At 42.5% G+C, this 24,802-nt stretch overlaps 1 protein-coding gene across 1 annotated transcript; it reads right to left on the bottom strand.

Annotated features, from left to right (window-relative positions):
- Window positions 1-387: 387 nt before the first annotated feature.
- On the bottom strand, window positions 388-23,563 carry LOC111230151 (CUGBP Elav-like family member 3). Its single transcript, XM_022756758.1, has 14 exons — window positions 23,316-23,563; window positions 22,906-22,935; window positions 22,110-22,355; window positions 20,485-20,567; window positions 4,504-4,552; window positions 4,000-4,128; window positions 3,830-3,909; window positions 3,300-3,455; window positions 2,693-2,837; window positions 2,257-2,406; window positions 2,069-2,134; window positions 1,026-1,130; window positions 711-854; window positions 388-528 (listed from the first exon to the last, which is right to left on the bottom strand). Exons 3-14 carry the CDS (start codon window positions 22,252-22,254, stop codon window positions 401-403), a joined length of 1,380 nt encoding a protein of 459 aa, XP_022612479.1. The 5' UTR covers window positions 22,255-22,355; window positions 22,906-22,935; window positions 23,316-23,563; the 3' UTR covers window positions 388-400.
- Between the last annotated feature and the right edge of the window lie 1,239 nt (window positions 23,564-24,802).

Below are 24,802 nucleotides of genomic sequence, written 5' to 3'. Positions count from 1 at the left end.
TTATGATTGGACGGAAGGATCTTGGGTGAGGTAAGTTGCCGTTTCAGGAAAAGATCAAAACAGCAGGAAAGAAAATAAATAAGATTGTGAAAGAAAATAAAAAGGAAAACAATATTTTAGTATTTTCACTTTACCTGAGTTGATTAAGCTGTTTTATATGAGTAACCTAATGTATATTCACTATGTCATATTAAGCTTCTCCTCTTAACTTTTTACCATCAGTTAGCATTGAAGTGTCAAAGCTAAAGTTACCTTCTCCACGTTTTTTCTCACTAAACTCATTTCACCCTCCTGCTCCCCCAACATACAACACCCCACTTCCCTTGAAGTCGTGTCATTCGTCACCTCGTGAGCGCCACCTCACCTCTTTTTATTTCTTCTTCCTCCTCTCAGTTGTCACTCAGTATGGGCGGTTGGCATCTTTGGGCCTTTTGAGTTGCACTTTCAGTCTTTTCATACCAATCTGGAAACCATTCATGGCCTGGATGGCGGCCTGAGCGCTGGCTGGGTTGTCAAAACTCACAAATCCTGGAAGAGAGAGAGAAAAAAGACACATTACCTTTATCTCACCTTAATTTAGATACAGAAATTAACACAATAGTTTGTCCTCCACAAAGCGAGCCCCTGTCTTGCTCATTTGTCCTTTCCTCTCTCTAAAACAATTACACTCCCCTCTCCCTCCCTCTTTCTTCCCTGTCTGTGTGTCTCACCGAAGCATTTGCTCTGGTTGGTGGCACGGTCCACAAACACCTTAGCCGAGATGACATTGCCAAAGGGCAGGAACATCTGCAGCATCTCAGAATCACTGAACTCCTGGGGCAGGTGGTAGATGAAGATGTTACACCCCTCTGGACCTGGGACACACGCGCGCGCACACACACACACACACACACACACACACACACACACACACACACACATTAGGAAGAGTGTGATAAATGATCTCAGGCTGTGAAATCCTTGTGATAAACAACTTTAAATTGAATAGAGGGGTGTGGCCCCAGACAGTCAGGAAGTCACATCACCTTCTCTCTGCTGCTGTTGCTGGGGTTGCTGGTGTTGCTGGGCAACCAGTGTTGGCTGCTGGGGGAATGGCTGCCCAACCAATCCGTAGGCAGCAGGGTATGCCGCTATTGGGAGAGACAGACAGTAACAAAATCTGATTGGGTAAAAACAACAGGTGGCAACATAGCAGTGTCGAATAGACTCATTTTGTTTGAACTGAAATGTGTCCTGCTGAAGGTGAAAACTATTAACTGTAACAGCTTAATGGAGCTATTCTGCTAAACAATGACACTGTTGATGAGTCTGGTATGCACACGTTACAATTCCCCTTTACTACATGGTAGTGAATCTTGAGAAACATGTCAGATGGTGTGAAGATTACCAGCCATTAATATTTCCCTTTTATGTATTTCGTGTTACAATTAAATCTAATGAATCGTAACAAAATTAATGTAATTAACTGTCCTTTAAAAATGTCCATCCTTGACACAATGGCAGTTCAACTTCCTTTCTGAATATCTTGATTTAACCTACTTCCTGAGCTGCCCATTAATATTTATTTCTGTAAACATATTGGTATTTGTAATTAACATAGGAAAATATGTCTTTATTGCATCTGAAGTGATTTTTGAAGCAACTTCAATGCATTTACACTGGGAGGTTTTTTTTCCATTTTACATCAATCCATATACTATGGCGATGTGTTATTTTAGATAGGCCCACAACAGGAAGATGTAACTCAATGCTGAGGTCCAATGATACTGTCCACACAGTGGGCTTCATCTGACCATCCTTTTGACTTGTCTTTACACTATCCCATTTGGTCACTAGTACATATAATGTGCATTTGTCAAATTGTCTTATGTCAGAATACCTGAGCATTTGAGCTGCTGCTTTAACAGCTTAAAATGTTTGTATGCCTCATGAGCCTGTAAAGTAAAGTCTCTTTTAACCCTATCTGTCAGCAAATCTGATTTTGGTTCTAATGGCTCTGCTCTTGTTACAAATAGATTATACTTTATACTATGACATTTGGGTAATGCTAGTAAATCCATGTACCAACCTGTGTAGTGCTGCATGCCTGCATACGCCTGCTGTAAGGGGTCCAACGCTGCTGCTGGACTCTGAGCTGGAGAGTGAAAAAATAAAATAAATACAAAGTAATGTGATAGTAAATTCTTGTTGATTTTCCCTAATTTAATGTCTAAATTCAACATTACACGTCTGTATACTTTGACTTTATTAAAATACCTTGATATGGGTGAACGCCATTGGTGTATAGTGTTTCTGTTGCTTGTTGTCCATTGGTTGGCGCTGGCACACTGCTGTAACCATTAACTCCTATTGGTGGAGGGAGAGCTGACACAGGCGTTGCTGCAATAGTTGGTGGAGTGTTTGTACCTACAGACATAGATCACACCCCAGTCAATAAGTCTCTCTCATTGCAAGTCTTTGACTACACTTGTTTCTACTATCATTTGTAGTACAATGCTTATCATGGCCTTTACTTTGACAAACCAAAGCATGAAAGGGAAAAACTGCTCACCATAATGAAAATACTTTTTTTTTGTATTATAATATACAGCTGACAACTACGACTGCAATACACACTGTTCTACACAATACAGCACCTCTGCATGTGTCTGACCGTAGACAAATTCAAGTGTGTCTGTGTGTGTGAGCCTACCCGAGGATGGTGTGATGGGTGTAATGGGTGTGGCAATGATTCCGTTGGCATTGAGCGCCGCCATCTGCTGCATCTGTACGGCGGCAACTGTTGCCACAGGAGACAAGTATGCTGACTGGGCAACCAAGGCCTGCTGTTGGACAAGCTGTAGACAGGGAAGGAAACAGAGAGAGAGGCAGAGAGAGGAAGGGGATGGGAAAAAAGAGGGAGGAGGAGGGAGAGGATGGAGAGAGGGGGAAAAAACGAGCGAGAGAGAGGACAAAGAGACAGTTAAATGAATATGGGAACGGGAGAGAGAGAGAGGAAGAGGGAGAAAAAAGGAGAGGAAGGGACATGGAGAGGGAGTGATGGAGGAACAGATGAATAGAGATCTAATTACAAGGCCATTATGTCTTGAGTCAGTGGGTTAATGGTTGTGTGTTGCGGGAAAGCTAATGCCAGATGACGTATGTTCTGTTGTCTGGGTAATAACATTAGCCTCAATTAGACTACTGATAGCCTCTTCAAACTTATTACATCCTTTCATAAGCACAGCACTCCCCTTACAAACTTGGTGTGTATTTGTGTGTGTAAAACAGTGAATGTTTGTGGTGCATGCACTGCTTGCCTGTGCGCTGACCGCCTGTGTGTAGGCATTGTAGGCGGGGTAATTGAGGGTCATGGGGCTGAAGATGCCGAGCTGGGAGGCCACCTGCTGCATCCTCCTCAGCCCCCGCTCCTTCTCTGTGTCAGCGAACTTCACCACCAGACTGGACGATGCTCCCTGTGGGGAGAGATATAGAGCCAGACCTAAGTTTCAACTGCAATTACAAGTAATGTTATGTTATCTTCTTTATGTGTTAATGGGACTCGGCTCCATGTTTATTAATTCATTCATTTTCTCTATCCATTTAATCCTTTTACGAGCCACATGGGGCTCAGGCCTATCCCAGCATATAGAGGATGCCCAGGACAGCACCAAAGTGAATATAAGCTTACCTTACATTATTACCGACATAAAATGTAAACTCTCCCACCTGGCTTATGCACACATCTTTGGAAGACCATTCAAACATTACGTGTGTGTACTTGCCTTGTGTGTGTGTTTGTCATATATGACTGGTTTCAATCATTTCTAATCATATGCATGCAACCTACAGGCATTGTGCGGCTTCCATGCAAGCTGTTGATGGCAGCCTGGGCTTCAGCGTGTCCTTGGAATTTTACAAAAGCACACCCTGCAACAAAACACAGTGAGCACACAGACTGTATTAAATTACACAGTACTAAATGAAATGAGGTAGTTTGTGGGATCTTTTTTGTGTTACCTTTGCTGGTGCCGTCGGGTCCTCTCAACACAGTACACTCGTCTATGCTGCCAAAGGGCTCAAAAAGCCTTCTGACGTCCTCATCGCTCTGTTGTTTTCCCAGCATGCCCACAAACAACTTCCTGTCCTCTGAGAGACCAAGGTCATGTGGAAGAAAAGATTAAAAATACAAATACAAATGTTATTTCCCCTAACTTGATTACACCCCTGATGATAAGATTGTAGAAATTGTGTTAATCGAAATCTATCTATGGAAGCTACCATTTGTGGCCACCAGGGAGCAGTATTGACCACAGAGGATAGTGATAAGAGAGGGGAGTGGAAATGTGTGTCTGTGTGTACATGTGTGTGTATTTACTGAGTCCAATAACCCTCCAAGCACCCTGTTGACTAGTTTCTATCTTTATCTGATCCAGCTTGACACCAACTCGCACATCACACACACACGTGTGTGTGTGTGTGTGTGTGTGTGTATGTTGAAGTATGTTTATATGTATGTCTCACCTCCTCTTCCCTCACTGTCAGCTGGTTTCACCTGGATTGGTCGATTCATCTGAGGGACAAAACAAGAAAGCAGGAACATCAACACAGATGCTCAACATAGGCAAGTGTCCCTCCATTTATCCTGTTACAGGACATCTCTTTACTCACAGTAAATTGCCTCATGACATTTGTTTATATTTCATTTATTAATAAGGATAACACACAAAAATCAATCTTTCTCTAAACGTGCCAGGGTTGGCCACTTGACTAATTTTCAACTGCAAGTCTTTGGCAAGATATTTTGAAAAGTGTTACATGAATTGGGATACTAGTGGAAAATAGTAATACTAACAGTTTGGTATAACAAATCAAAAGAAATTAAATTTCAGTTGACAAAGCATGTGACCAACTAACCATCAAACAGCTTATAAAACAGTAAAACACTGACATTATACATAAGAGGTCATTCTATGTATTGACAAATGATTTTGTGTGATATTGAGGTCCTTGAACAAAATGTTTAACCTTTAAATTCAACACTGATGAATTTGTGTGTGCATGTGTTTGGGTGTGTCCGTGTGTTCTTAGTCCCTGATAAATCAAGGTTAGCAGGTGACAAGTATGTCTGAACTCTGTCCCCGGTTGCTCTCTTTCTGTGTCAAAACACACACAACCTTACTATCTTTGACTTCTCTCACTCTCTCTCTCTCTCACACACACACACACACACACACACACACACACACACACACACTCACACAGAATGGATGGGGGATTGAGAAGTGATGAGATTAAGAATGCAGGCCAGCTGATCTGGATTACAGAAGAACTACGGATTAGATGAGGGACAAGAGTAGGCTGAGATAGAGAGTAGAGAGGGAGAGAGACTGTAGTGGAATGAGATGACAAGTGTGTGAAAGGAACAGGCGCAGTCAGCTAAAAATAAAAGAATGGAGAATGAGAGACAGAGAGAGACAGAGGCCTGGGGGACCCCGACTGATTTCGACCGACTGAAAGGGCAGGTGGAAGGCCAAGAGGAACTCGGGGAGTGAATGGAAATGCTGGAAAAAGAAGCATTACATGAAGAGTGAGACAGAGAGAGACAGAGAGTGGGTGGATGAAAGCAGAGCTACCCCTGAGAGGATGATTCAAAAAGAATAGAAAGAGAAAGAGGAGGAGGAGGGAGGAGTGGGGCGTGATTCAGTCGTGACTTGCTCTGTCTAAAAAATGTCACGACTACAGAGATCCATTGCCTAGAGTGTTGATGCATACATGCACACACTTATTCGAAATGGCCTATACTATCTATACACCCACAGGTTTGTCACATACACATACATAAAGGCACACACAGCCTCAAAAACATACTACACACAGTGCTTAGTCATAGCACTGAGGCAATGAGACAGAGTGTTAATGCCAGAGGGATGTGGTGGGGGTGGAAAAGGGCTGCAGAATGATGGCGATGAAAAGAGGGCAGAAGTGCAAGAAATGGAGAGATGCAAAAAGGGTGGATCCAAAGGAGTGATGGAGCAAGTAAAGGAAGGTAAAGGAGAGAAAAGGGGCAGGAGTGACTATCAGTACACAAGGCAAAGCCAAAAAAAGAAAAAAAAAAACAAGTTGTTGATTAGACTCTCCTATCTTTCAATCCGAGCTTTGACACATTGTTTTCAGTCAGGCTCAGATTTAAAGCTCCTCACTCTGCTGCAACAGAGTGTAATTAATGCTTTATCTCACTGCCAGTCAAATTGTGATTTGTAGTAATAGTGGTTGAATTACGGTACTAGGCATCCATGAACAGTTATTCAAAGAGGAGGAGAAAAACTCAGAGGGAAGAACAGAGGATGAGAAAAGGGACAGGAAGGGACAGAGAGGAGGAGGAGGAGGATGGGGAAGGAGGGGAAAGGGAGGGGATGAGTAGGAAGAATGGAGAAAGGTCCCAGAGGGGTGTTAAGGCAATGTAATGAAGCTGGTAATTGAGGAGAGGGCAGAGCAGAGAGAGACTGATCCATACATTTGATTAATCAGCTCTTAGCTGTCACCACAAAGCTATTGATCTAAGGCAAGGCCATCACACACAGTCAGAGACACAAACCCACACAGATGCAAACATGTCTGCACACACACACACACATACAAGGTCTGCAGAGGAAGGGATGATGTCCATTTTTAACCCCAAACCTTTATTGACTCAAACTGTCAGTATAAACATAAACTTCCAGAAAACACACACACACACACACACTCCACCCTCACAGTTTTCTGCAACCTTGAATTCACACTGTCCATCCATCTATCCATCCATCCATCCATCCATCCATCCATCCATCCATCCATCCATCCATCCATCCATCCATCCATCCATCCATCATATCCCAGTCCTGGTGTTATTGCTGTCCATCCACGCTGCCATCCATCTTGTGCTATCAACTCATCGATCAGTCCCGTCTTGTTCATTGATTTTGGGCTGTGTTGTAGAGCAGGCTGATTGTAGCAAGATTTGTGTCCACAAACCCTTTCTCTATCCTTCCATCCATCCATCACCTCTTCCATTTCTTCCTTCATTAGGCCTATTCAAGCTCATCCTTGAGACCGTAAAACAGACTGAACAGAAACATCTAATGATTACAAACTATGGCATATCAATCAAGGCTTATCAATCTGTGTCTGAGTATGTGCGTGTATGTGAGTGTGTTTTTGACCTTTTGATGTTTTAAAGTATCGACATAATATTAATTTATTATAATACATAAAGAAAGATGGGAGTAAAAAGGAGAGGAGATGGAGAAAAGCAGCAGGTGAGAGGTGCACACTGCTGTGACAAAGACAACACAATGGCATCGGAAAATTGGCATGGCAACCAGATTGTTGTCATGGCAATCGTATGACGGCACACTGGGTAGGTAAACAAGGATGCTGGTTGCCAAGGGTGACTGCTGTGCTCTTTGGATAAACAAAAAATTTGTGCTGGAGAGTGGTTTGCTGGCTTCATACTATTTTTCTCTCTCCTTGAGTCGTAAACTAATGAAACACAGGGGACAAATGACCATTGAGTATTAGTAAAAATGTATGAGAACAAGGGAACTGAGCAGGACAGGAAATTTATAGTATAATGAAGAGATGTGGGCAGTATCCAGAGGAGGAAATAAGTGTGAGTTGGCTCCGAGCAAGAGAAGGCGAGGGAGAAGGTGAGGGAACTGAATCTATATTGTAGCAGAGTAATTAAAATTCCCTTGAGCCCAAGAGAAAAATGCAAATAAAGTACAGTCCTTGCTAGTCAGTCACACTGTACTCCACTCTGTCTTTCTCTCTCTCCTTTACTCCAACACACATGAACAGCCCCACGATCCTTTCAAGTCAAATTATCCTCTAATTACTCACGTTCCAATTAAGACTTAATTAACAGTAACCATCTGCAAACATGTGCACGTACAAGGGGCTGGTTTAGTACTGTAGCACGGTTTCATCCGTCCTGCTGCATACTAAGAAGCCCTCGCTGAGTTTCTGAATCTCTGAGGAAAGTGGATTCGTATGTGAGCAGTGGCGCGGCGATGCATGAGGGAGAGATATGTGATATATGATCGTGTGTGTGAGCTTGCATGACCACTTGCACTCAGTGGAGGCACGTCCGCTCATACACGCATGGCCAAACCCTGCATGCAAACACAGCTCCATTTGCATGCTGTGGTGCCAACACAAATACAAACACAGTACATGTCACTCATATGTGCGCACACACAGACACACACACAGTATACACTACACTTTTCCCCACTCCCAGAGCACCCACCGTTTTGCACACACAGAAACAAACACATACTACACACATACAGTTAATCTTACTCCCTGCAGTAATGCAGAGAGGATTGTGCCAGGATTAGGGGATATTAAATCCTTGGATTATCCAATCAAATCGTATTCTACCCCCTCCCCCACCTACGCAAAATCAGTGGAACAAACCATTGCACCACATCATGAGGGTAGGGGGTGGTGTGTGTATGTAAATGTGTGTGTGTCTTCATACACCATTTGGAACATGGATTAAACTACAGTGTTGAATCAGTGTTATCATTTTGGTCTTTTTGGCCCAAAAAAAGGCTGGAAGGCAATACTTCCACAAACAGAAATCCAAAACTGACTACAGTGCACAGCATGATGACAACAGACAATAGTGTGTGTGTGTGTGTGTGTGTGTGTGAGTGTGTATAAACACACAGACACTCTCTCCTCATTTCTCTTTTCCTCATACAAACACAAATGCTCACACACACCCTTCCCCCTTCAGTCTCCCTCTGGAACACTCCATCCACACAATTTCAGATGTCCATTTTCCAGAGTGCACAAGAAAGGAAAACTATTTTTATCCCTTCTCCACTATTTCTCGCTCTTCCTCTCCCTCATCCTCGATTCCCCTTCTCCACTCTCAGCTCCATAATCCCTCCATACCCTGACATGGGCATCTCTCCTTTTTCCATCCATTCTCGCTCTCTCTTACTCAACCTATCTCATTCACTTCTTTCTCGTGTCGCTCCTACTCTCTCTCTCTGCCCACCCCCACCCCTCTCCACCCTCTCTCTCTCTAATTTTTTCTCCATCATTGCTGTAACATGCCTCGCAGGCCTACAAACTCATTATCATCAGTGTAGTGAAGCCTTATGTTGATTTGACAAAACCAAAATTGAACTAAATAACAGCACTGTTAAGCACATATTTTTCTCTCTTAAAAACAATGTTTTACAATAATGTTTTTAAAAGAGAACACTGAATTTTACTCAAATATTTAATAATACCTTTAGTTTTGAATTAGACAGAGTACCTACTTGGGCACTTTCATATACTTTTGATGCTGATCAGTCCAAAATGACATAGAAAAAGTTCTCTGTTACTACTCTAAGACTACAGGGTTTTACATGGTTGTAATTGGTTTTATACTAGCTGGGCAATACTTACGAAAAAAAAAAAAATCATAATATTTCTTATTGAAAAGTTTAGTGGCAATGCGCCCATATTTTGGGTATGACTGCTTCTGTTTTCAGAGCTAGTAACACAAAGGTTTCATAAAAATAATGTAGTATGGATCTGAGTATACAGCTAGGAACATTTATTTTTCATATCTCTCAGTAAAAACGGACAAGTTCTGAGATTTAAAAATTTCAGCTATAGCGAAATCAACGAGTGGATTGAAAATTAATCTGCAATTATTTTGACAATCAATTAATCATTTATGTAATTTTCTTAAGCAAAATTAGCAGAAACAAGATCTCAAATCCCAAATATTTTCTGTTTGTCCTTTATGACAGTAAACTGAATATCTTTGTGTTTTGTTTGTTGGACAAAGCTTGACATTTTAAGGTGTTACAATGGGCTCTGAGAACTTGCGATGGCTCTATTTCACTGTTTGCTGTCATTCAATAAACTACACAGTTAATTGAGAAAATAACTGGTACATTAAATAAGAAAATATTGAAAATAAGCATTAGTTGCAGACTTGTTTTCAACACTTTACTGTAATCCAGTAAAAGGCAGCAATATGCTACATATCACAATAACCAAAACCACAGACAATAATTAGTCTTGAATCACATTATCAATTCATCTACATGTCACTCAGCTCCACTGCATGTATCATCCGTGTAATAATAATCCACAAAGGTTGTGTTCATGTAGTGTGTTTGAGTTTCTACATTTCAGTAAAACTGGTAAGATACTGTAGCATGTACCATCATGGCTCCAAGATGAAACCGAGTTTACGGCTCTCATTCACAGCTGGATGAAGATACTGAGATGTGAGAAACGGAGAGTGAGCGGGAAGGTGGAGCAGCCCAGCAGCACAGCTCCACCCCACCTCTCTCCCATCTCTCTATCGCACCACGTTAAGGCTTTGCATCCCCCAGGTTACCTAGCAACCTGGCATCTCGCTCGGCTTTGTTGCCTGGCAACGGGGGCCCGCAACCATAATACAAGCTTCTGAGCGGCCCATCCCCCTGCTCTCATCCCACCTTCCTCTGTCTCTCTCATTCCATTCTTCACACCTGAGAAGTCTGCCCTCCTTCTCCTCCACTCAATACTTTATCTGGCAGTTAACCCTTCATCAGCCTCTCTACTGGAGCATGGATTACCAACATATTCTCTTCTCTCTTGCCTTCTTTTTCTCCTTATCATTCTCCATAGTAATGGTATCAAACCATGCATAAAGCAGAACTAACTACCCTGTTGATCCCTATAATATTATGCTGTTTTTGTCAAACCCCAATGAGAACATTCTGCATGCAGCAGTGGAGCACTCACTGAAATTTGATCCTTTGGATTTAGTCCAACATAATCCAACAGCACTATAGCGGATAACTGTTAGACCTATGCACTTGGACCTTCTTTCTATTTTAGGGAGTGTAAGTCCTTTGGGAAATGAGCTGGTGAATTAAAAAGGCTGCTCAAAGCCATACAAATTCATGATTGCAAAAATCTCTTATTCACTGAGATTACATTCAATACGGAGCCAGTGACACATTTTCAGATGTTCAGACAGTTACAGGCAGGATCCCATAAAATTAAGGCAAAGACAAATATGCAAATGACCTGTATGGTGTTCTTCTAATATCTTAACTGAAGGGAGAATATCATTTTGAATTTTACTCTTTTTGGTATTGTGCATGTCATAGGAAAAAATAAATGTATGGTGGTGTGTATACTGTGTCAGGCTGAACACACTGCTTGAAGGCTGATCAGTTCTAAGACAGTACCTTAAGATCAGATCATAAGATCTAATGCCATAGTCTAGTAAAATAAAACCGTTGTCTTTAACTAACTCTGATTTTACATCTTACTTGTCCTAATAATATTTTCCATAATGTCAAGGAAAGTGGCTTAAAAGGGGAAAGGATGTCATTTTTGAATATTAAGATTGAAACATGATGATGAGAAATTTTATGTAGGCTACTCATACAGTGCATAGTTATCATATATGTATGTCAAAGGATTACATTTAATTTTATTAATTTAAAGTTATATTCTGATCTAAAGATGATAAACTTCACCTTTAAACCTTAAAATGTAATAAACCATACACATAAAGTAAAGAAGAGTGGACAGTCTTACATTCAATAGCATAAAATGTGCTTAAAATCTAAACCTATGATCTATAAAAATGAACAAAACCTAAATTTGCTTAAACAAAAACTTAATCTAAATACTTTTAATTACTTGGCATAGACCCACATTCATGCTCAAAAGTGCATTATCAAAACTAAGCTCCTGTCACACATTAACAAACCAAAGAACGCAGAGCTATATAAGTCCTGCTGCCCTATTCTCCTGTCTTCTGTTGTTGAACAGTGCATTGAGAAGTGTGGTGATCTACGCCAATGTAATTTGGTGGTATAAAGCTCCAGCTTTGCCCTGTGGTCAGTGTGAAAAGGCCATTATCTAGACAGCAGGTTGAAGCGTGGTTAGAGAGGGGACCTCAGAGCGGAGGTCACACCCCAGGTGCAACTTAAGTCCTGTCATCCCCTTGCCTGCCTAATCACAGACACACACACACACACACACACACACACACACACACACACACACACACACACACACACACACACACACCACACTTACACATATGCAGACACACACCAGTGGCCCCCTCTGACAGATGTCTCTGTTTAAACTGACAGAAGTGCACCCGGACTCCCTCCCACTCCTCCACCACCCAGAAAAAGCCCTTTCTTCCACACACCACCCGCCTGCCCCTTCCTCCACGCTCATTATAGCAAACTTTTGTCTTGTTTCCTCCTTCTCTCTAACCCGACCTCCTCTGCTCCTCCCCTGTCTCACCCTGCCCCCTCCCTGTCTATACACTCCTATTTATGCCAAACCTCTTCATGGCCCTCCTCCACCGCTCTTAACCCCCCTTTTCATTCAGACAAATTCACACACTCATTCAGCCCCCCATATGCGCCCTGTTCTATACATCCATCTCAGTGCAGACATATAAATATTACATGATGAGGCAAGGTGTCTGGATTGCTGGCTGTAGATTTTAGTTCAACAGTCTCATGGACAGAGTGAAACATGCCAACTCATGCCAGCGTCATTCTTGACCTGTCATGATATCATATTGTAGAGGATTTGTATTTGATAGTGTAGGACTTGAAATCCAGGTTTAACTGATACGTCTTCAGTAACAGCAAATTTAGACATAAAACATTTGTGTAAATGTACAAAAAGTAAAATGTAATCTAGAAAATCTTTCATACAGTTGTGAAATTAGATATACACATTTCTGATTCAGTATCAAGTCAGTATCAAGGATCCAATTCTGATCCGTCATAATTTGGCCATCTTTGTCCTTCCCACTGGTGAATTCATGCCCATTGAAGGTTTGAAAGCATCTGTCCATATAGGCCCTTAGAGTCCCAAAGCTCCCAAAGAGTTGTGCTTGGAAATGGAATTCAAGGGGTGAATGTTACAGTAAATGAAGTAAAAAAAGGAGTGATTTTTGTATATGATCTGGCACTGGACATCAGTGACACTGCTCAGTGATCAAAGTCCTACCCAAGTACAAATGCTGAGATCTGGGCAGCTGTTACGGTCACTGCATTTAAGTGATTTTTTGGCACACTCTACTTTCTAACACTTGTTTCCTTCATTGATGACTCCTTAAAAACCCAAATATATAAATAAAAGACATTCTCCTTGTGATCATAATAATCACTCAAATTCATTTCCAGTTTTGCAGCAGTATATAGCTGCCAATGTATAATATCTATCTTTAACATCTATTCTAAATATGAAGATTTCAATAGACACGCTTTGATTTCCAGATTCATCACCTTAAGTGAGCAGCTTGCAGTAAGCCAATGTGTGAATCCAGGATTTAAATGGGCACACTAAAGCTGCCCATGCTGTTCTTCACTCAGGGTCTGAAGTCAGCTTTAAGTTGATAGAACAAAGCATGCATCAGTCCATCATCAGATGCAATAATGATGACTGGTAATTGCAAATAAATAGTCTTTTTCAGTCTATTAATGTGGAAACTAGGCCCTGCAGATTTTTGTAGCTGGTTAGATTTACAAAACAGATGGTGTGTGATATGGACTCAACTCAACTTAGGGCTACTTTAGAGCTCAGCATCTGAGAGACACAGATTTGGCAGTGAACAGTCACATACCCTGGTAATCATGTGTCCACACAAACATAATTTTCAAACTGGCCAGGATACAAATGTTCCTCAGTGTGCATGTGCGTGTGTCAGGCCTTACAGAGGCAGGCGCTCTCCAGGGTCAGGCTTTTATGAGCCTATGATTAGATTCTGCCTCAATTTTGTGGTGAAATATGAGGCAGGCACTCTTTCTCTCTCCTTGTTGCATGCACAAATGCACTCACATGTTAACGCACATACAAGCAAACACACACACACACACACACACACACACACAAACGACACACACACACACCCACAGCGAAGACTTTTGTTTAAAACAAACAGGCTAAATCCCCCTTGGTCTTAGCGGTACACAACCCCAGACAAACACCCCTCTGCTCTGCATATACCCCCTCTGTATCACTCTCTCTGGCTCCTCCTCTTTCTCTCTACTTCTTGTACACACACACACACGCGCGTGCGTGCGCGCACACACACACACACACACACACACACACACACACACACACTTGATTCTACACCTGTCCCTCTACTCCCTTCCCATCCCACACACAGTGAGGATAAAAATAGAGAAACAGCACAAGGGAGGGGGAAGCGATACACATCACAAACCCCATCAGGCGGGGAGAGATAGAGGCAGAGGGATGGCAGAGGAGGAAGAGACAGAGAGAAAATGAAAGAGAGAGAGAGTGAGAGAGGGAGCTGGGGTCTGTTCTAAATTGAAAGTGCAGCAGTAAGCAGTGAAGGGGAATAGTAAACAGTGCTGCTGACCACATAAATATGCTAAATTAGCCTACAAAGTCGCCCTAGTGGATAATTGCTCATCATAGCTTTGCCCCATAGGGAGGCTGCCTGCCAGGCATCTTAGATTCCACATGGAAACGCACAAAAAACATACACAACATGCACACAATATATGTCACGAGTGGATTTGATAAACATCAACTACAAGTACTGGATGATGGACATGAAAATATTGTGCCTAACTTTCCAGTCTCATAACACTGCTGACAAACTAAAGGGATAAGCAATTTTGGATTGTCAGTGAGCCAAAATGTTATGTTTCATGTGATGTTAGCAGTGTTTATTTCTACATAAAAGGCTTTCATCTAAGGATTACATGATGTACAACTAACTGTAAAGAAGTAGCACTGGCATTACTACTGAGCTGCAGCTGCTGCACCTTGCAAGTACCTAGCTCAGTCTGTGTGAGTCCATACTCTTCCTGCATATAATGTATAGCCTTTTCAGCCCAGGACATAAATAACTTCACTGCTTCTCTCTTCGATCTAGGCTCAATAAAATACATAACAGCTCCTGACATGTTTGCACGATCCAGCAGCAACCATAGATGTATTCAAATTTATTGGCTTAAGAACACCGCTGTCATACCATATGCATTTGATCAATATCCACAGTACAAACTTTTATTATATTTTTCATAAGTGTATTGATTCTCTGCTGTATCAGTTATTGTTAACTGCTTGTCCTGTAGTGCTTCTCCTGCCTTTTTAATAATTCAGTAGGCATCCAGTGTGTCATTGTATGTATGATGTGTTTGTAAGTGTGTGTGTGTGTGCTACATTTTGGCTCTAATCAAAGAAGAGGGAGCAGAGTGCTGCCTGGAGAGCAGTGAAGCATGACAACACACACCTGGTAAGCTGCTTATCACACTTTAATTTCACCTGCGGAAGCCAGCGTGACCAAACAGATGCGTGTGAGTATGTTTGTATGTGTGTAATTGTGTACGTGTGTGTGTGTGTGTGTGTGTGTGTGTGTGTGTGTGTGTGTGTGTGTGTGTGTGTGTGTGTGTGTGTGTGTGTGAATACTTGTGTTTGAAGTAGGACAAAGATGAAGGGAGTGATAAATGCAGAGAGAAGAGAGTGCAGATTAAATGGGAAGAGAGATACTGATGTTAAAAAACAAAAGAAAAAGATAAGGGAGGAAATACAGCAGCAGTAGGCCTGGGAGAGATGCAGCGATAGACAGAGAGTGGGGGGAGATAGGACGTTAAAATCTAAACAGGCTGGGAGGGAAGTGTGGCCTGATGAAAAAAGAGAGCGAGAGGGAGGAAGGATGGATTGGGGGGATTAGGATGAAGCAAGGACAGTTGTATTAATGATTACTGTAAATTCTGTGTGTACAAGCAAGGATGTGCATTTATTAGTAACTGTGTGCAGTATGCTTTTGATAGGAGCATGTAAGGACTGGTAGTGCTGTGTGTGTCCATGAGATGAGAAAATTATGAGATCTACTAAAAGGGAACGAGAAAGTAGTACAATAAAATTTTCTGAGTGGGTTAAGTTTTCTGATTATTAATCATGGATCCCAAATTTCAACTGATTTGTTTCTTTTTTGCTTAAATATAGACAAATTGGTAATGACATACAATTTTGGCAGGCTAACAAAATGCAAATTTAATTGGCTTACATTGTAATACCAACTGACATTGCACTAACAACAGGCACATCATTACATCGTGTTTCTGTTACACTATTTATAAATTAGGCTGTCAGACAAATTCTGCCCTGAGAATGTTAACTCCAAAAGAATACTACTAAAATGAGATAAAACCAAATAACATTAATTCTGTATCCAACTTTCACTTCACCATCCCTTCATCACCCTTCTGTCAAAAGCATTATGCTAAATAACGCTGGTCCAAACACTAATGGGAGTTGTCATGTCCTACTGGTTCTCCTGCAGAAAAGTTTTACAGCTCTGAGACCAGCCCCCCTGCATTTGTTGACTAGAAGCTGAGCCCTGGCCTCTGACCTTGGACACACGCCATCAGCCTAATGCCACCATCTCTGGACTAACGAGACACACACTACTCGCTAAACTATTGTGCCTCTAGTCCCTTGAACAGCAGATAATCATATGTGTGTAATGAAAACTATTGTGGCAATGTGATACAAGTCATGTATACAGATATGATAATGACAAGCATAAACTTGGCTCCTCTAAAATATCAAAAGTAATGAAATAAATAAAAATTACTGCTTAATGGAGATGCTTTTTTGTCCTGATTATTTTTCTATTTGTCCTGTCCTGTTACCTCACTGCATATTTCTCTCATCATTCCCATTTGGCACAACCCCTGCATGCAAATGTGTATGAGAAATTCAATTTTCAAGTGCAAATAAGCACTGATATGTGACAGCTAAACATGTGCTCTTTCATGTGGATGTATCCCAGAGGGGAATCTCTGCACCACATCTAATACAGCACAACATCTGTATGCTACAGTGGAACTTGCTAGTGGTTCCACTGTTTCTGCCACTGTGACTAATATAAGGCATCTCTCTCTCTCTTTTTTCTGTTTTTCTTTCCCTCTTTTCATCTTGTGCTCCCTTTGTGCTTCTCTTTCCCTCTCTGTGTCCAAATTAAACACAAGGCGCAGGACATTCTGATAAGACCATCTGTTCATCTCTCTCTCTCAATCCCTCTGTCCTTTTTCCTCATTTTCCGATCTGACAGTCTACTGCCTCTGCTGAACATAGCGGGGGACATTTGTGGTATAGTTTCTCTGCATCCCTCTGTGTTTATCTCTCTCCATTCATTCCTCTACTGGCTGGTTGGAACTGTTAAATCAGCGTTAAATCCCATCAGTGAGTGGCAGACAGGAGCAGCCAGAGTGCTCTGTAGCATTGAACTTGTCACCAAACCTTAATTGCTTGGCCATGGGTGTAAGCGAATCACATCTGTATGAATGTGTGATGCTACAGTTCTTTTTGTATGAGGTTGTATGAGGTGCCTGACTTTCCACCAATGCCTGCAATTAAGAGTGATCCCAAGATTCAAGTCCCACTCCACCAAGACTACCATGCATACACACACACACACACACACTACACGCACATCACTCCTTCTACACACGCGCACCACACACACACACACACACACACACACACACACACACAACACATAACCACACACACACACCACACACAACACAACACACACACACACACACACACACACACACACACCTCAGCCTGCTTGCCCCACGGTGAGCCCAGGATTGTACTATGAAAATGAGTTTGTGAGAAACTAATCATGCAGCTTAACAAGTGGAGCCGGGGAAGAAGGGGAGAGGGGGAGGAGAGGGAGGAGATGGGGGTGTGAAACGGTCAAAAGGGTCAACTAATCAAGAGGAGGGGAAATGAGACGAGGGGTAGAGGAACTCATGGGGGGAGGGGGTTGGAGGAGGGAGATGGAGAGAGAAGGACTGACGTTGAGAAGAGGTCTTAGGAGAAGGGTTACCATAAATGACTGTGAAATGAGAATCTGAGGAGGAAGCGTGAGTGTGCAGTGAGGGAAAAAAATGAGTAAAAGACAGCAGGAAGGGAAAAGGGGGGATGAGAGAGGGATACCATGAAGAGATTTTAGAGAGGAAAAGGAGCAAGCGATGAAAGGGTTGGGGGTAGTGAAGGGAACATTCTGTAATATTCTACTGGTGCAGAGAAAGTGGAGGACGTGAGGGGAGGAGTTGAACACAGGAATGAGTGGATTTGAGGGGAAAAAAAGAGATAAAATGGAATGAGGGAAAGCATGGAGGGTTGGGGGGAAATAAAAGAAGGAATAAGGAAGGGATGAAAAAGAAATTCTTAGGGAGAGAAAAGAATGGGACAATGGGAGGATGTGTGAAAGAGAGGGAGAAATCCTCTGAAGTCATTTCTAGATCCTGTCAAAGAAGGCAACTGCCAGGGAGGGGGAGGAAGAAGAGGGAATATACACAGAAAAGAGAAAGGGTATAGACAGGTAGTGTAAAGTGACAGCAGTGCTAAACCTTAGAAAAGACACAGGGAGAGGAGGTGTTGCACTATGCAGAGGCCTCCAAGCTAAAATAAATACACCAAAAATAATACTTTGGAATTATTTGGAGATATGAGATGTTGATTTATCCATTGCAAAATTATATCAAACTCAAGCAGTAGTCAACATATCTGAGTGATTAACAGGGTTATTGATGGAATTGAGTAAGAAACATTTGTGTGACTGTGACATAGCTTCCGTTTACTGTTACTAATCAACCAATTCATTGAACTCAGACAAGCATGCTAAAATAAGCCCTTCTTCGAACATTTTTTCAATGTTTTGCGAGTACTTTACTCTGACAACTTTCGGCTCAAACAGAATAAGGGATATCTCTTTCTCATAAACCTCCAAGGGGAAGGCAAGACACTCCAAATTCAAAGCCACATGCAGAAACAGTAATGTCCTAACATTAATAGTTCAGGCTTATTGAGAACCCAGTACACGACAGCCACACCCTTGTTCCAGTACTTCTCTTCCTCCGGGGAGTGGTGCTTCTGATTGTTGTGTGCTGGCTCTTTAGTAAATCTGTAGTGCTAATGAGTATCCTCCCTGCAAATGTTTCCTCCGTGTGTACAGAATATTCATCACAATTTATCTGCTCAGAAAGCAGGCTTATGGATAATTTCCTTTGCCACAATGAGCCTGTTGTTGATGTCATCAGCTCGAAAGGATAAAGTAAAACCCAGTGGAAAGGGTTAGAGGGATGAGTCAAAGCATAAAGGGCAACAAGGGAGAGAGGAACAAGACACAGCAGACAGTGGACAGGTGATTTTTGCTGAAAGGTCAGACCCCTTAGTAGGCCCTAATTGGATTAATTTCATTATTAACATGTTATGTTTATGTGTGAGTGTGTATGTATGAATGCAGAGATGTTCCTTAGTTGTATGGAAAAAGCATGCATGATTGCAATATGTATGTATGCAGGGATTCGTGCACGTGTGTTAGAACATTCCCCTCCCCCAACGCCTTTCCTTCAGGCCCCCCTCCAACCCTTTTCTCACAGAGATCTTATCAACACCCCAGCTTGCAGAGAAGGAGGAGCTGAAACTCTGAGTTGAAACTCTGATCAGTGGCAGACTGACACAGAGAGAATGAGATAGAGATAACCTCAGAGATGGTAGAGGTACATTCATTATTCTGTTATAACTGTTATAAATCAAAGTTTAGATATAGTTAGGAAAACGTAATTTCTACAAAACGTCCTATACTTTCACAGCACTCTGTCTGGGCTGGGGAGTTGTGCACACTACTTTTCTTCTAAGAAATAGGTTAAAATTGCAAAATGTTCCAAAACAGTTACTGTAAAATCTGTTGTTAACTGCAGTGGAAACCAGGTCAGAGAGAAAAAAAAGAGCGAGGGAACGACAGAGAGGTACAGCCTACGAGACAGACACAGATCCAGCACTGTGCCCCATCCATAATGAACAGTGTCCTACCCCTGCCCAGCCGCAGCACACGATCCCTCACTAGAGAGACCGAGGGAGGCTGGGATGAGACAAAGGGGAATGGCCACATTAATTACACACACTCTCTAGGCGGGAGCTATCACCGGAGGCTAACAGAGGGACCGACAGAGAGATGGAGAGACAGAGAAAGATAGAGAAATGGAGATGATCATGCTCACGGAGTACCGTATGTGTCTCCGGTGAGAGGGAGTGTTTGTCCTTAGCAGCAAGACGCCTGCTGGCTGTTATGTTATGTTATGTCACAGTGTTACTAATGGGAGCTGAACATCCAACTGCACAGACAAACACTGATGTGAAGCTACTTTTATGTGTGTGTGCGTGTGTGCGTGTGTGTATGTGTGTGTGTGTGTGTGTGTGTGTGTGTGTGTGTGTGTGTGTGTATGTGTGTGTGTGTGTGTGTGTGTGTGTGTGTACAAGGTAGTTGGCAGCGCCCGTGCATGCAAGAGGAGAGGGGGCTCTTGTGATGTGAGTGTATATGCAAACTTGTGAGTATTGTTGCATAAGTGTGAAGTGTGTACTGTCTGGGGCTACGTGTTTGTGTGTATGTTTGTGATGTGCACTTACCCCTGGTAGTGTCTTCTGCTCGTGTAGAGCACTCTGGGCTTTCAGTGCCGACTCTCTCGCACAGTACGTCAGAAACGCACATCCTGTCAGACAGAGAGACACAGAGAAAGAGAAGGGAAAGGGGTGAAGGTAGAGAAGTTCAGTGAGTAGCTCCAAGATTTGTCATTCTCCATCTCTGTCTCTGTATCACTCCCCTACAAACACATAGCCACACACCATTTAAATCATTTAAACGTCTCCTTTCTGATGCCTTCCCTAGTTACTTCTCACCTATTCTGAATTATCACTAGGCTAACTGTGCGAAAGGATTAAAAAAATACATATTCATGCACTGTGATGATACTTGACAACACCATGATGATGCACTCTAGAGCAGAGAAAGACACTCCACGGCACGGCACATTTCAGAACGGCACGGCACGAGTCAGCACACGACAGCACCACAGACGTGCGCGGGGCTAACAAGGCCTTACAGGCTGGCACAGTCAGGTTCCTGCCCTATACCAACCACTATGCATGCCTCACGATCACTCCAAATACACTCCCTCTGTTTTGCTATGTGCTGTACCTGTGTCTGTGTGTATGAGGGAGGGGTAGGTAGTAGAGCTGGCTGGCCAGAGCTGTTTACTACACCTGTCACCAGCACTAAGACAACAAGATTAGCAGCAGGTTAGCATCCCAGTGACATGTCAGAGAGACTAATGTAGATTCAGAGTAAAGAAGAGAAGATTTGACCATTAGGAAGGAAACATTCACGCAGAGTGTACATCTGAGGAATTGAGAATGACTCACCATAATGCCACAAGATAAATAAAATACATACAGAAAGACAAGACAAACTAAAGCACACATAGGAAAGTACACAACCGACACACACACAGGCACACATGCATCTTATGGCCCATCTCATTGCTTTTAAGAGGGGCTTACTGTGACCATGGGGATTCTCAAAACAACAGATTCTTTCCCCTGTGTCACCCAGGCTTACAGGCCCATTACACTGATTGGAGCATACAGCCTAATCTGGTTCATAACACACAGGACCCCAGGTCACTGTGTGTGTGTATGTGTATGTGTGTGTGTGTGTGTGTGTCTGAGAGAGAGAGAGAAAGAGTGTGTGTGTGTTTGCTACAGTTTATTCCTGATCTTTTGTTACAAGTAACCATTATTTAAAGACTCTTAATCTTTAACATAATCAAGAGACTCTCAACTCAATATATCTTATATTATAAAGCTATCCATCACACGTTTATATATCCTATTCTGTGGAACATAAACAAGCATGTTTTGTCTACATAGGCAGTTTATCTTTGCAACAATCATACTCATGCATAAAAGCGCTTTTGATTCACAGCGTTCGTGTAGTAACTGAGTTTGTTTGCCTGTCATATTGATCTCACATTGCAGTGTTAACGGGAGATGAAGACGAGAGGAGGTGTGACAGTTTCCATGGAGACAAGTGACACTCAGTGCAGGAAAATCCACCCATCTATCTGCCTTACTGTCACATCTATCTATCTATCTATCTATCTATCTATCTATCTATCTATCTATCTATCTATCTATCTATCTATCTATCTATTTGTATTTCTATGTTTAGGCTGTGCTATAATGGCAAGACCTACCTTTGTGCATGCCAGTGTATTTGTCCTTAATCACAGTTAGCTCATAGATCTTGCCAAACTGCTCAAAAATAGGCTTGAGGTCCTTCTCTTCCAGATTCCGGGGAATCTGCCCCACGAACAGCTTGATGGCATCGGCCTCCTTCATCGGGACAGAGTGGAGAGGGCGACTGGGTACTGCAAGGGCTGAGGGGCAAACAGATCAGAAGCAGGTATCCCTGGAGAGAAGCAACGAGATGCTTGATGGGTCTTTTGGTCCCATCCAGAAAGGTGGAGACAAAAACAAAACAGAGGAAGACCATGATCAAAAATCACAATAATAATCCTCAAAACATTAATTTAGAGGCTTATGGTATAGAACAATCAATTCATAATGAATACACTTTATAGATTTAAAAACTAGTATAGAATCGCCATTATGTTTGTAATATTCCCTAAGGAACTTATGTTTACAATATGACATTTATAATAGAATTAGAATATTTCTAGGTTAGAAAAGAATAAAAAACAAAAAATATTACTAACATAAATTCTTAACAAAATATCTTATTTGGATGTGCTCTTAGACTGTAATATGTGTGCCACCATTATGTAAATAAATTTAAAGACTGTTTGCGTAATTATTTTGAATATTTATTGCCCAATCGGATGACAAAGAGCTCCAGTGGCTTCTGGAAAAACAATTATGCAAATGTTAATTAGCCAATCAAAAAACAATAATGGCACTTTTTTCCCCAATTAAAGAAAATATATATATATATATTTATATATGGAGAAAATATCTGTAAGCATGCATTACCTTTTGATGGAAAAACGGCGTTCAGGGTCCCTACACATAAAAAAGAGAAGAAACAGCGTGACTGGGGGTAAATCATTGCAATAGAGCGGTTTCTTTGTTTAGCCAGCTGTAGGTTACAGCATACACACGGATGTCATGGGGCTCCCTTGCTCTTTGTCCGATCTCCCCTCAATGTACACACACATATGTATACACACACACACACACACACACACACACACACACACACACACACGCACACACGCGCGCGCGCGCACACACAGACACGCACACACACGCACACACACACTCGCACGAACACACACACACACACGGACACACACACGGACACACACACACGGACACATACACACGCACCAGAACAAAACAACACAAGGAAATTAACAGAGCACATACATTAAAGCGCTTACCGTTTACAGATGATGCTTATGAGCACAGTCTTGCCTGTGCAGATCAGAAATTAAAGAGGGATGCTCTCCGTTGGGTCCCCGTTGTTGTCCTCACCGCGCTCCCTCCGTGCCGTCCTCCTTCCTCCCTTCTCTGGATGCTCTCCGCTCTTTGTGCCTGCCGTACTACTCTCCCACTCCTCCTCCTCGCTGTACAGACACTATAGACTCGGCTGTGTTTTTACAAAAACCCCCTGTTTCAGGTCTGGAGGTGGCGGAGGAGAGTCCTGGCAGGTGACTCTAAATTACAGCTTGTCACGGGTCCCACTGAAACTCAACCAACCTCCCGACTCTCGAAATCCAGAGTGCACCGAGCTAGCTAGTTAGTTATCACTTTCACGAAAGTCCACTCTTAATTCCTGTTAAATTACAAAGTGATAACGGGCTAACCAGCTTAAATTTTGAGTAACTTCCAACTGTTTAAACTTGCTTGTACTCTTGTAACAGCCTCTTTCGGCCTTTTGTTGCCGTTTTAACTGTTAATGGAGGCTATTCTCACTTAATATTCTCGCTATTTTCTGTTTTCTTGTGGTGTCTCTCCCGTCCAACGGCTGGATGGCTTTCCACGTCCTTTACCGGTATCTCCCCTACTCTCTTTCTCCCCCTCCCCCTCCTAGCACCAAAGCGGTTGCTAGCCTGTGACGTAACTCACAGGGACCGTCAATAACTTTCATCACCGTACTCACACGAAAAATTACAATATCGTCTCTCACTTACTCAACTACCATTACGGCTACACTCGTTAAACTCAACGCTGCTACGTGCTATGTTTATATCCACAATACGAATTTTCAGAAGCATTTGAAGTATTTTTAATCGCTCTGCCTGAGCGACGGTTTGCGGGACAAACTTTTCAGACGTTGCCTAGGCTACACCGTGCGCGGAGCCGCCTATTGTTCTAGCCGCGAGCCCTGGCCTTGGTGCTGAAACGATGCCTCTTGACTTGACGAAGTGAATCCGAAAGCGCGCCGCCGACGTCGAGCACGCAGTCACGACTACTACAGCTGTTCACGCCCGATCCAGAGAACACGCTCACACCCACACAGAGTAAATGTGTGACAGAGGGAAGGAGAGATAGCTCCGGGTTGGAGTTGGCCTACTTTACAGTCTGTACTTTGGAAAACCGGCCGACATTGGGCTACTATGTAAAGACAGGATGCTTCCATTGCTAAACAGCATTATCACACCCCTTTTCTAATCTATAAGGTGTGTGTGCGTGATCAGAGTCTTGGTAAGAGACTGAGTGGAAAGAGAGAGTCATAGGGTTCATGGTAATCTACTCCAAAAGGTCACCATCTGCTTGCCTTGCCTCGTGCCCTCTGTGAGCCAGCATCCCCCGCCACATCCATCCACCATATACACCCTGCCCACACACACACACACACACACACACACACACACACACACACACACACACAAACATACACACACACAAACTTGCATGTATATAT

This window comes from Seriola dumerili, unplaced genomic scaffold, assembly GCF_002260705.1.
Source record: "Seriola dumerili isolate Sdu_G_001 unplaced genomic scaffold, Sdu_1.0 BDQW01000258.1, whole genome shotgun sequence".
NCBI lineage: Eukaryota > Metazoa > Chordata > Actinopteri > Carangiformes > Carangidae > Seriola > Seriola dumerili.
The sequence above is the reverse complement of the archived record's forward strand: the minus strand, read 5'-3'. Positions and strand labels throughout refer to the sequence as shown.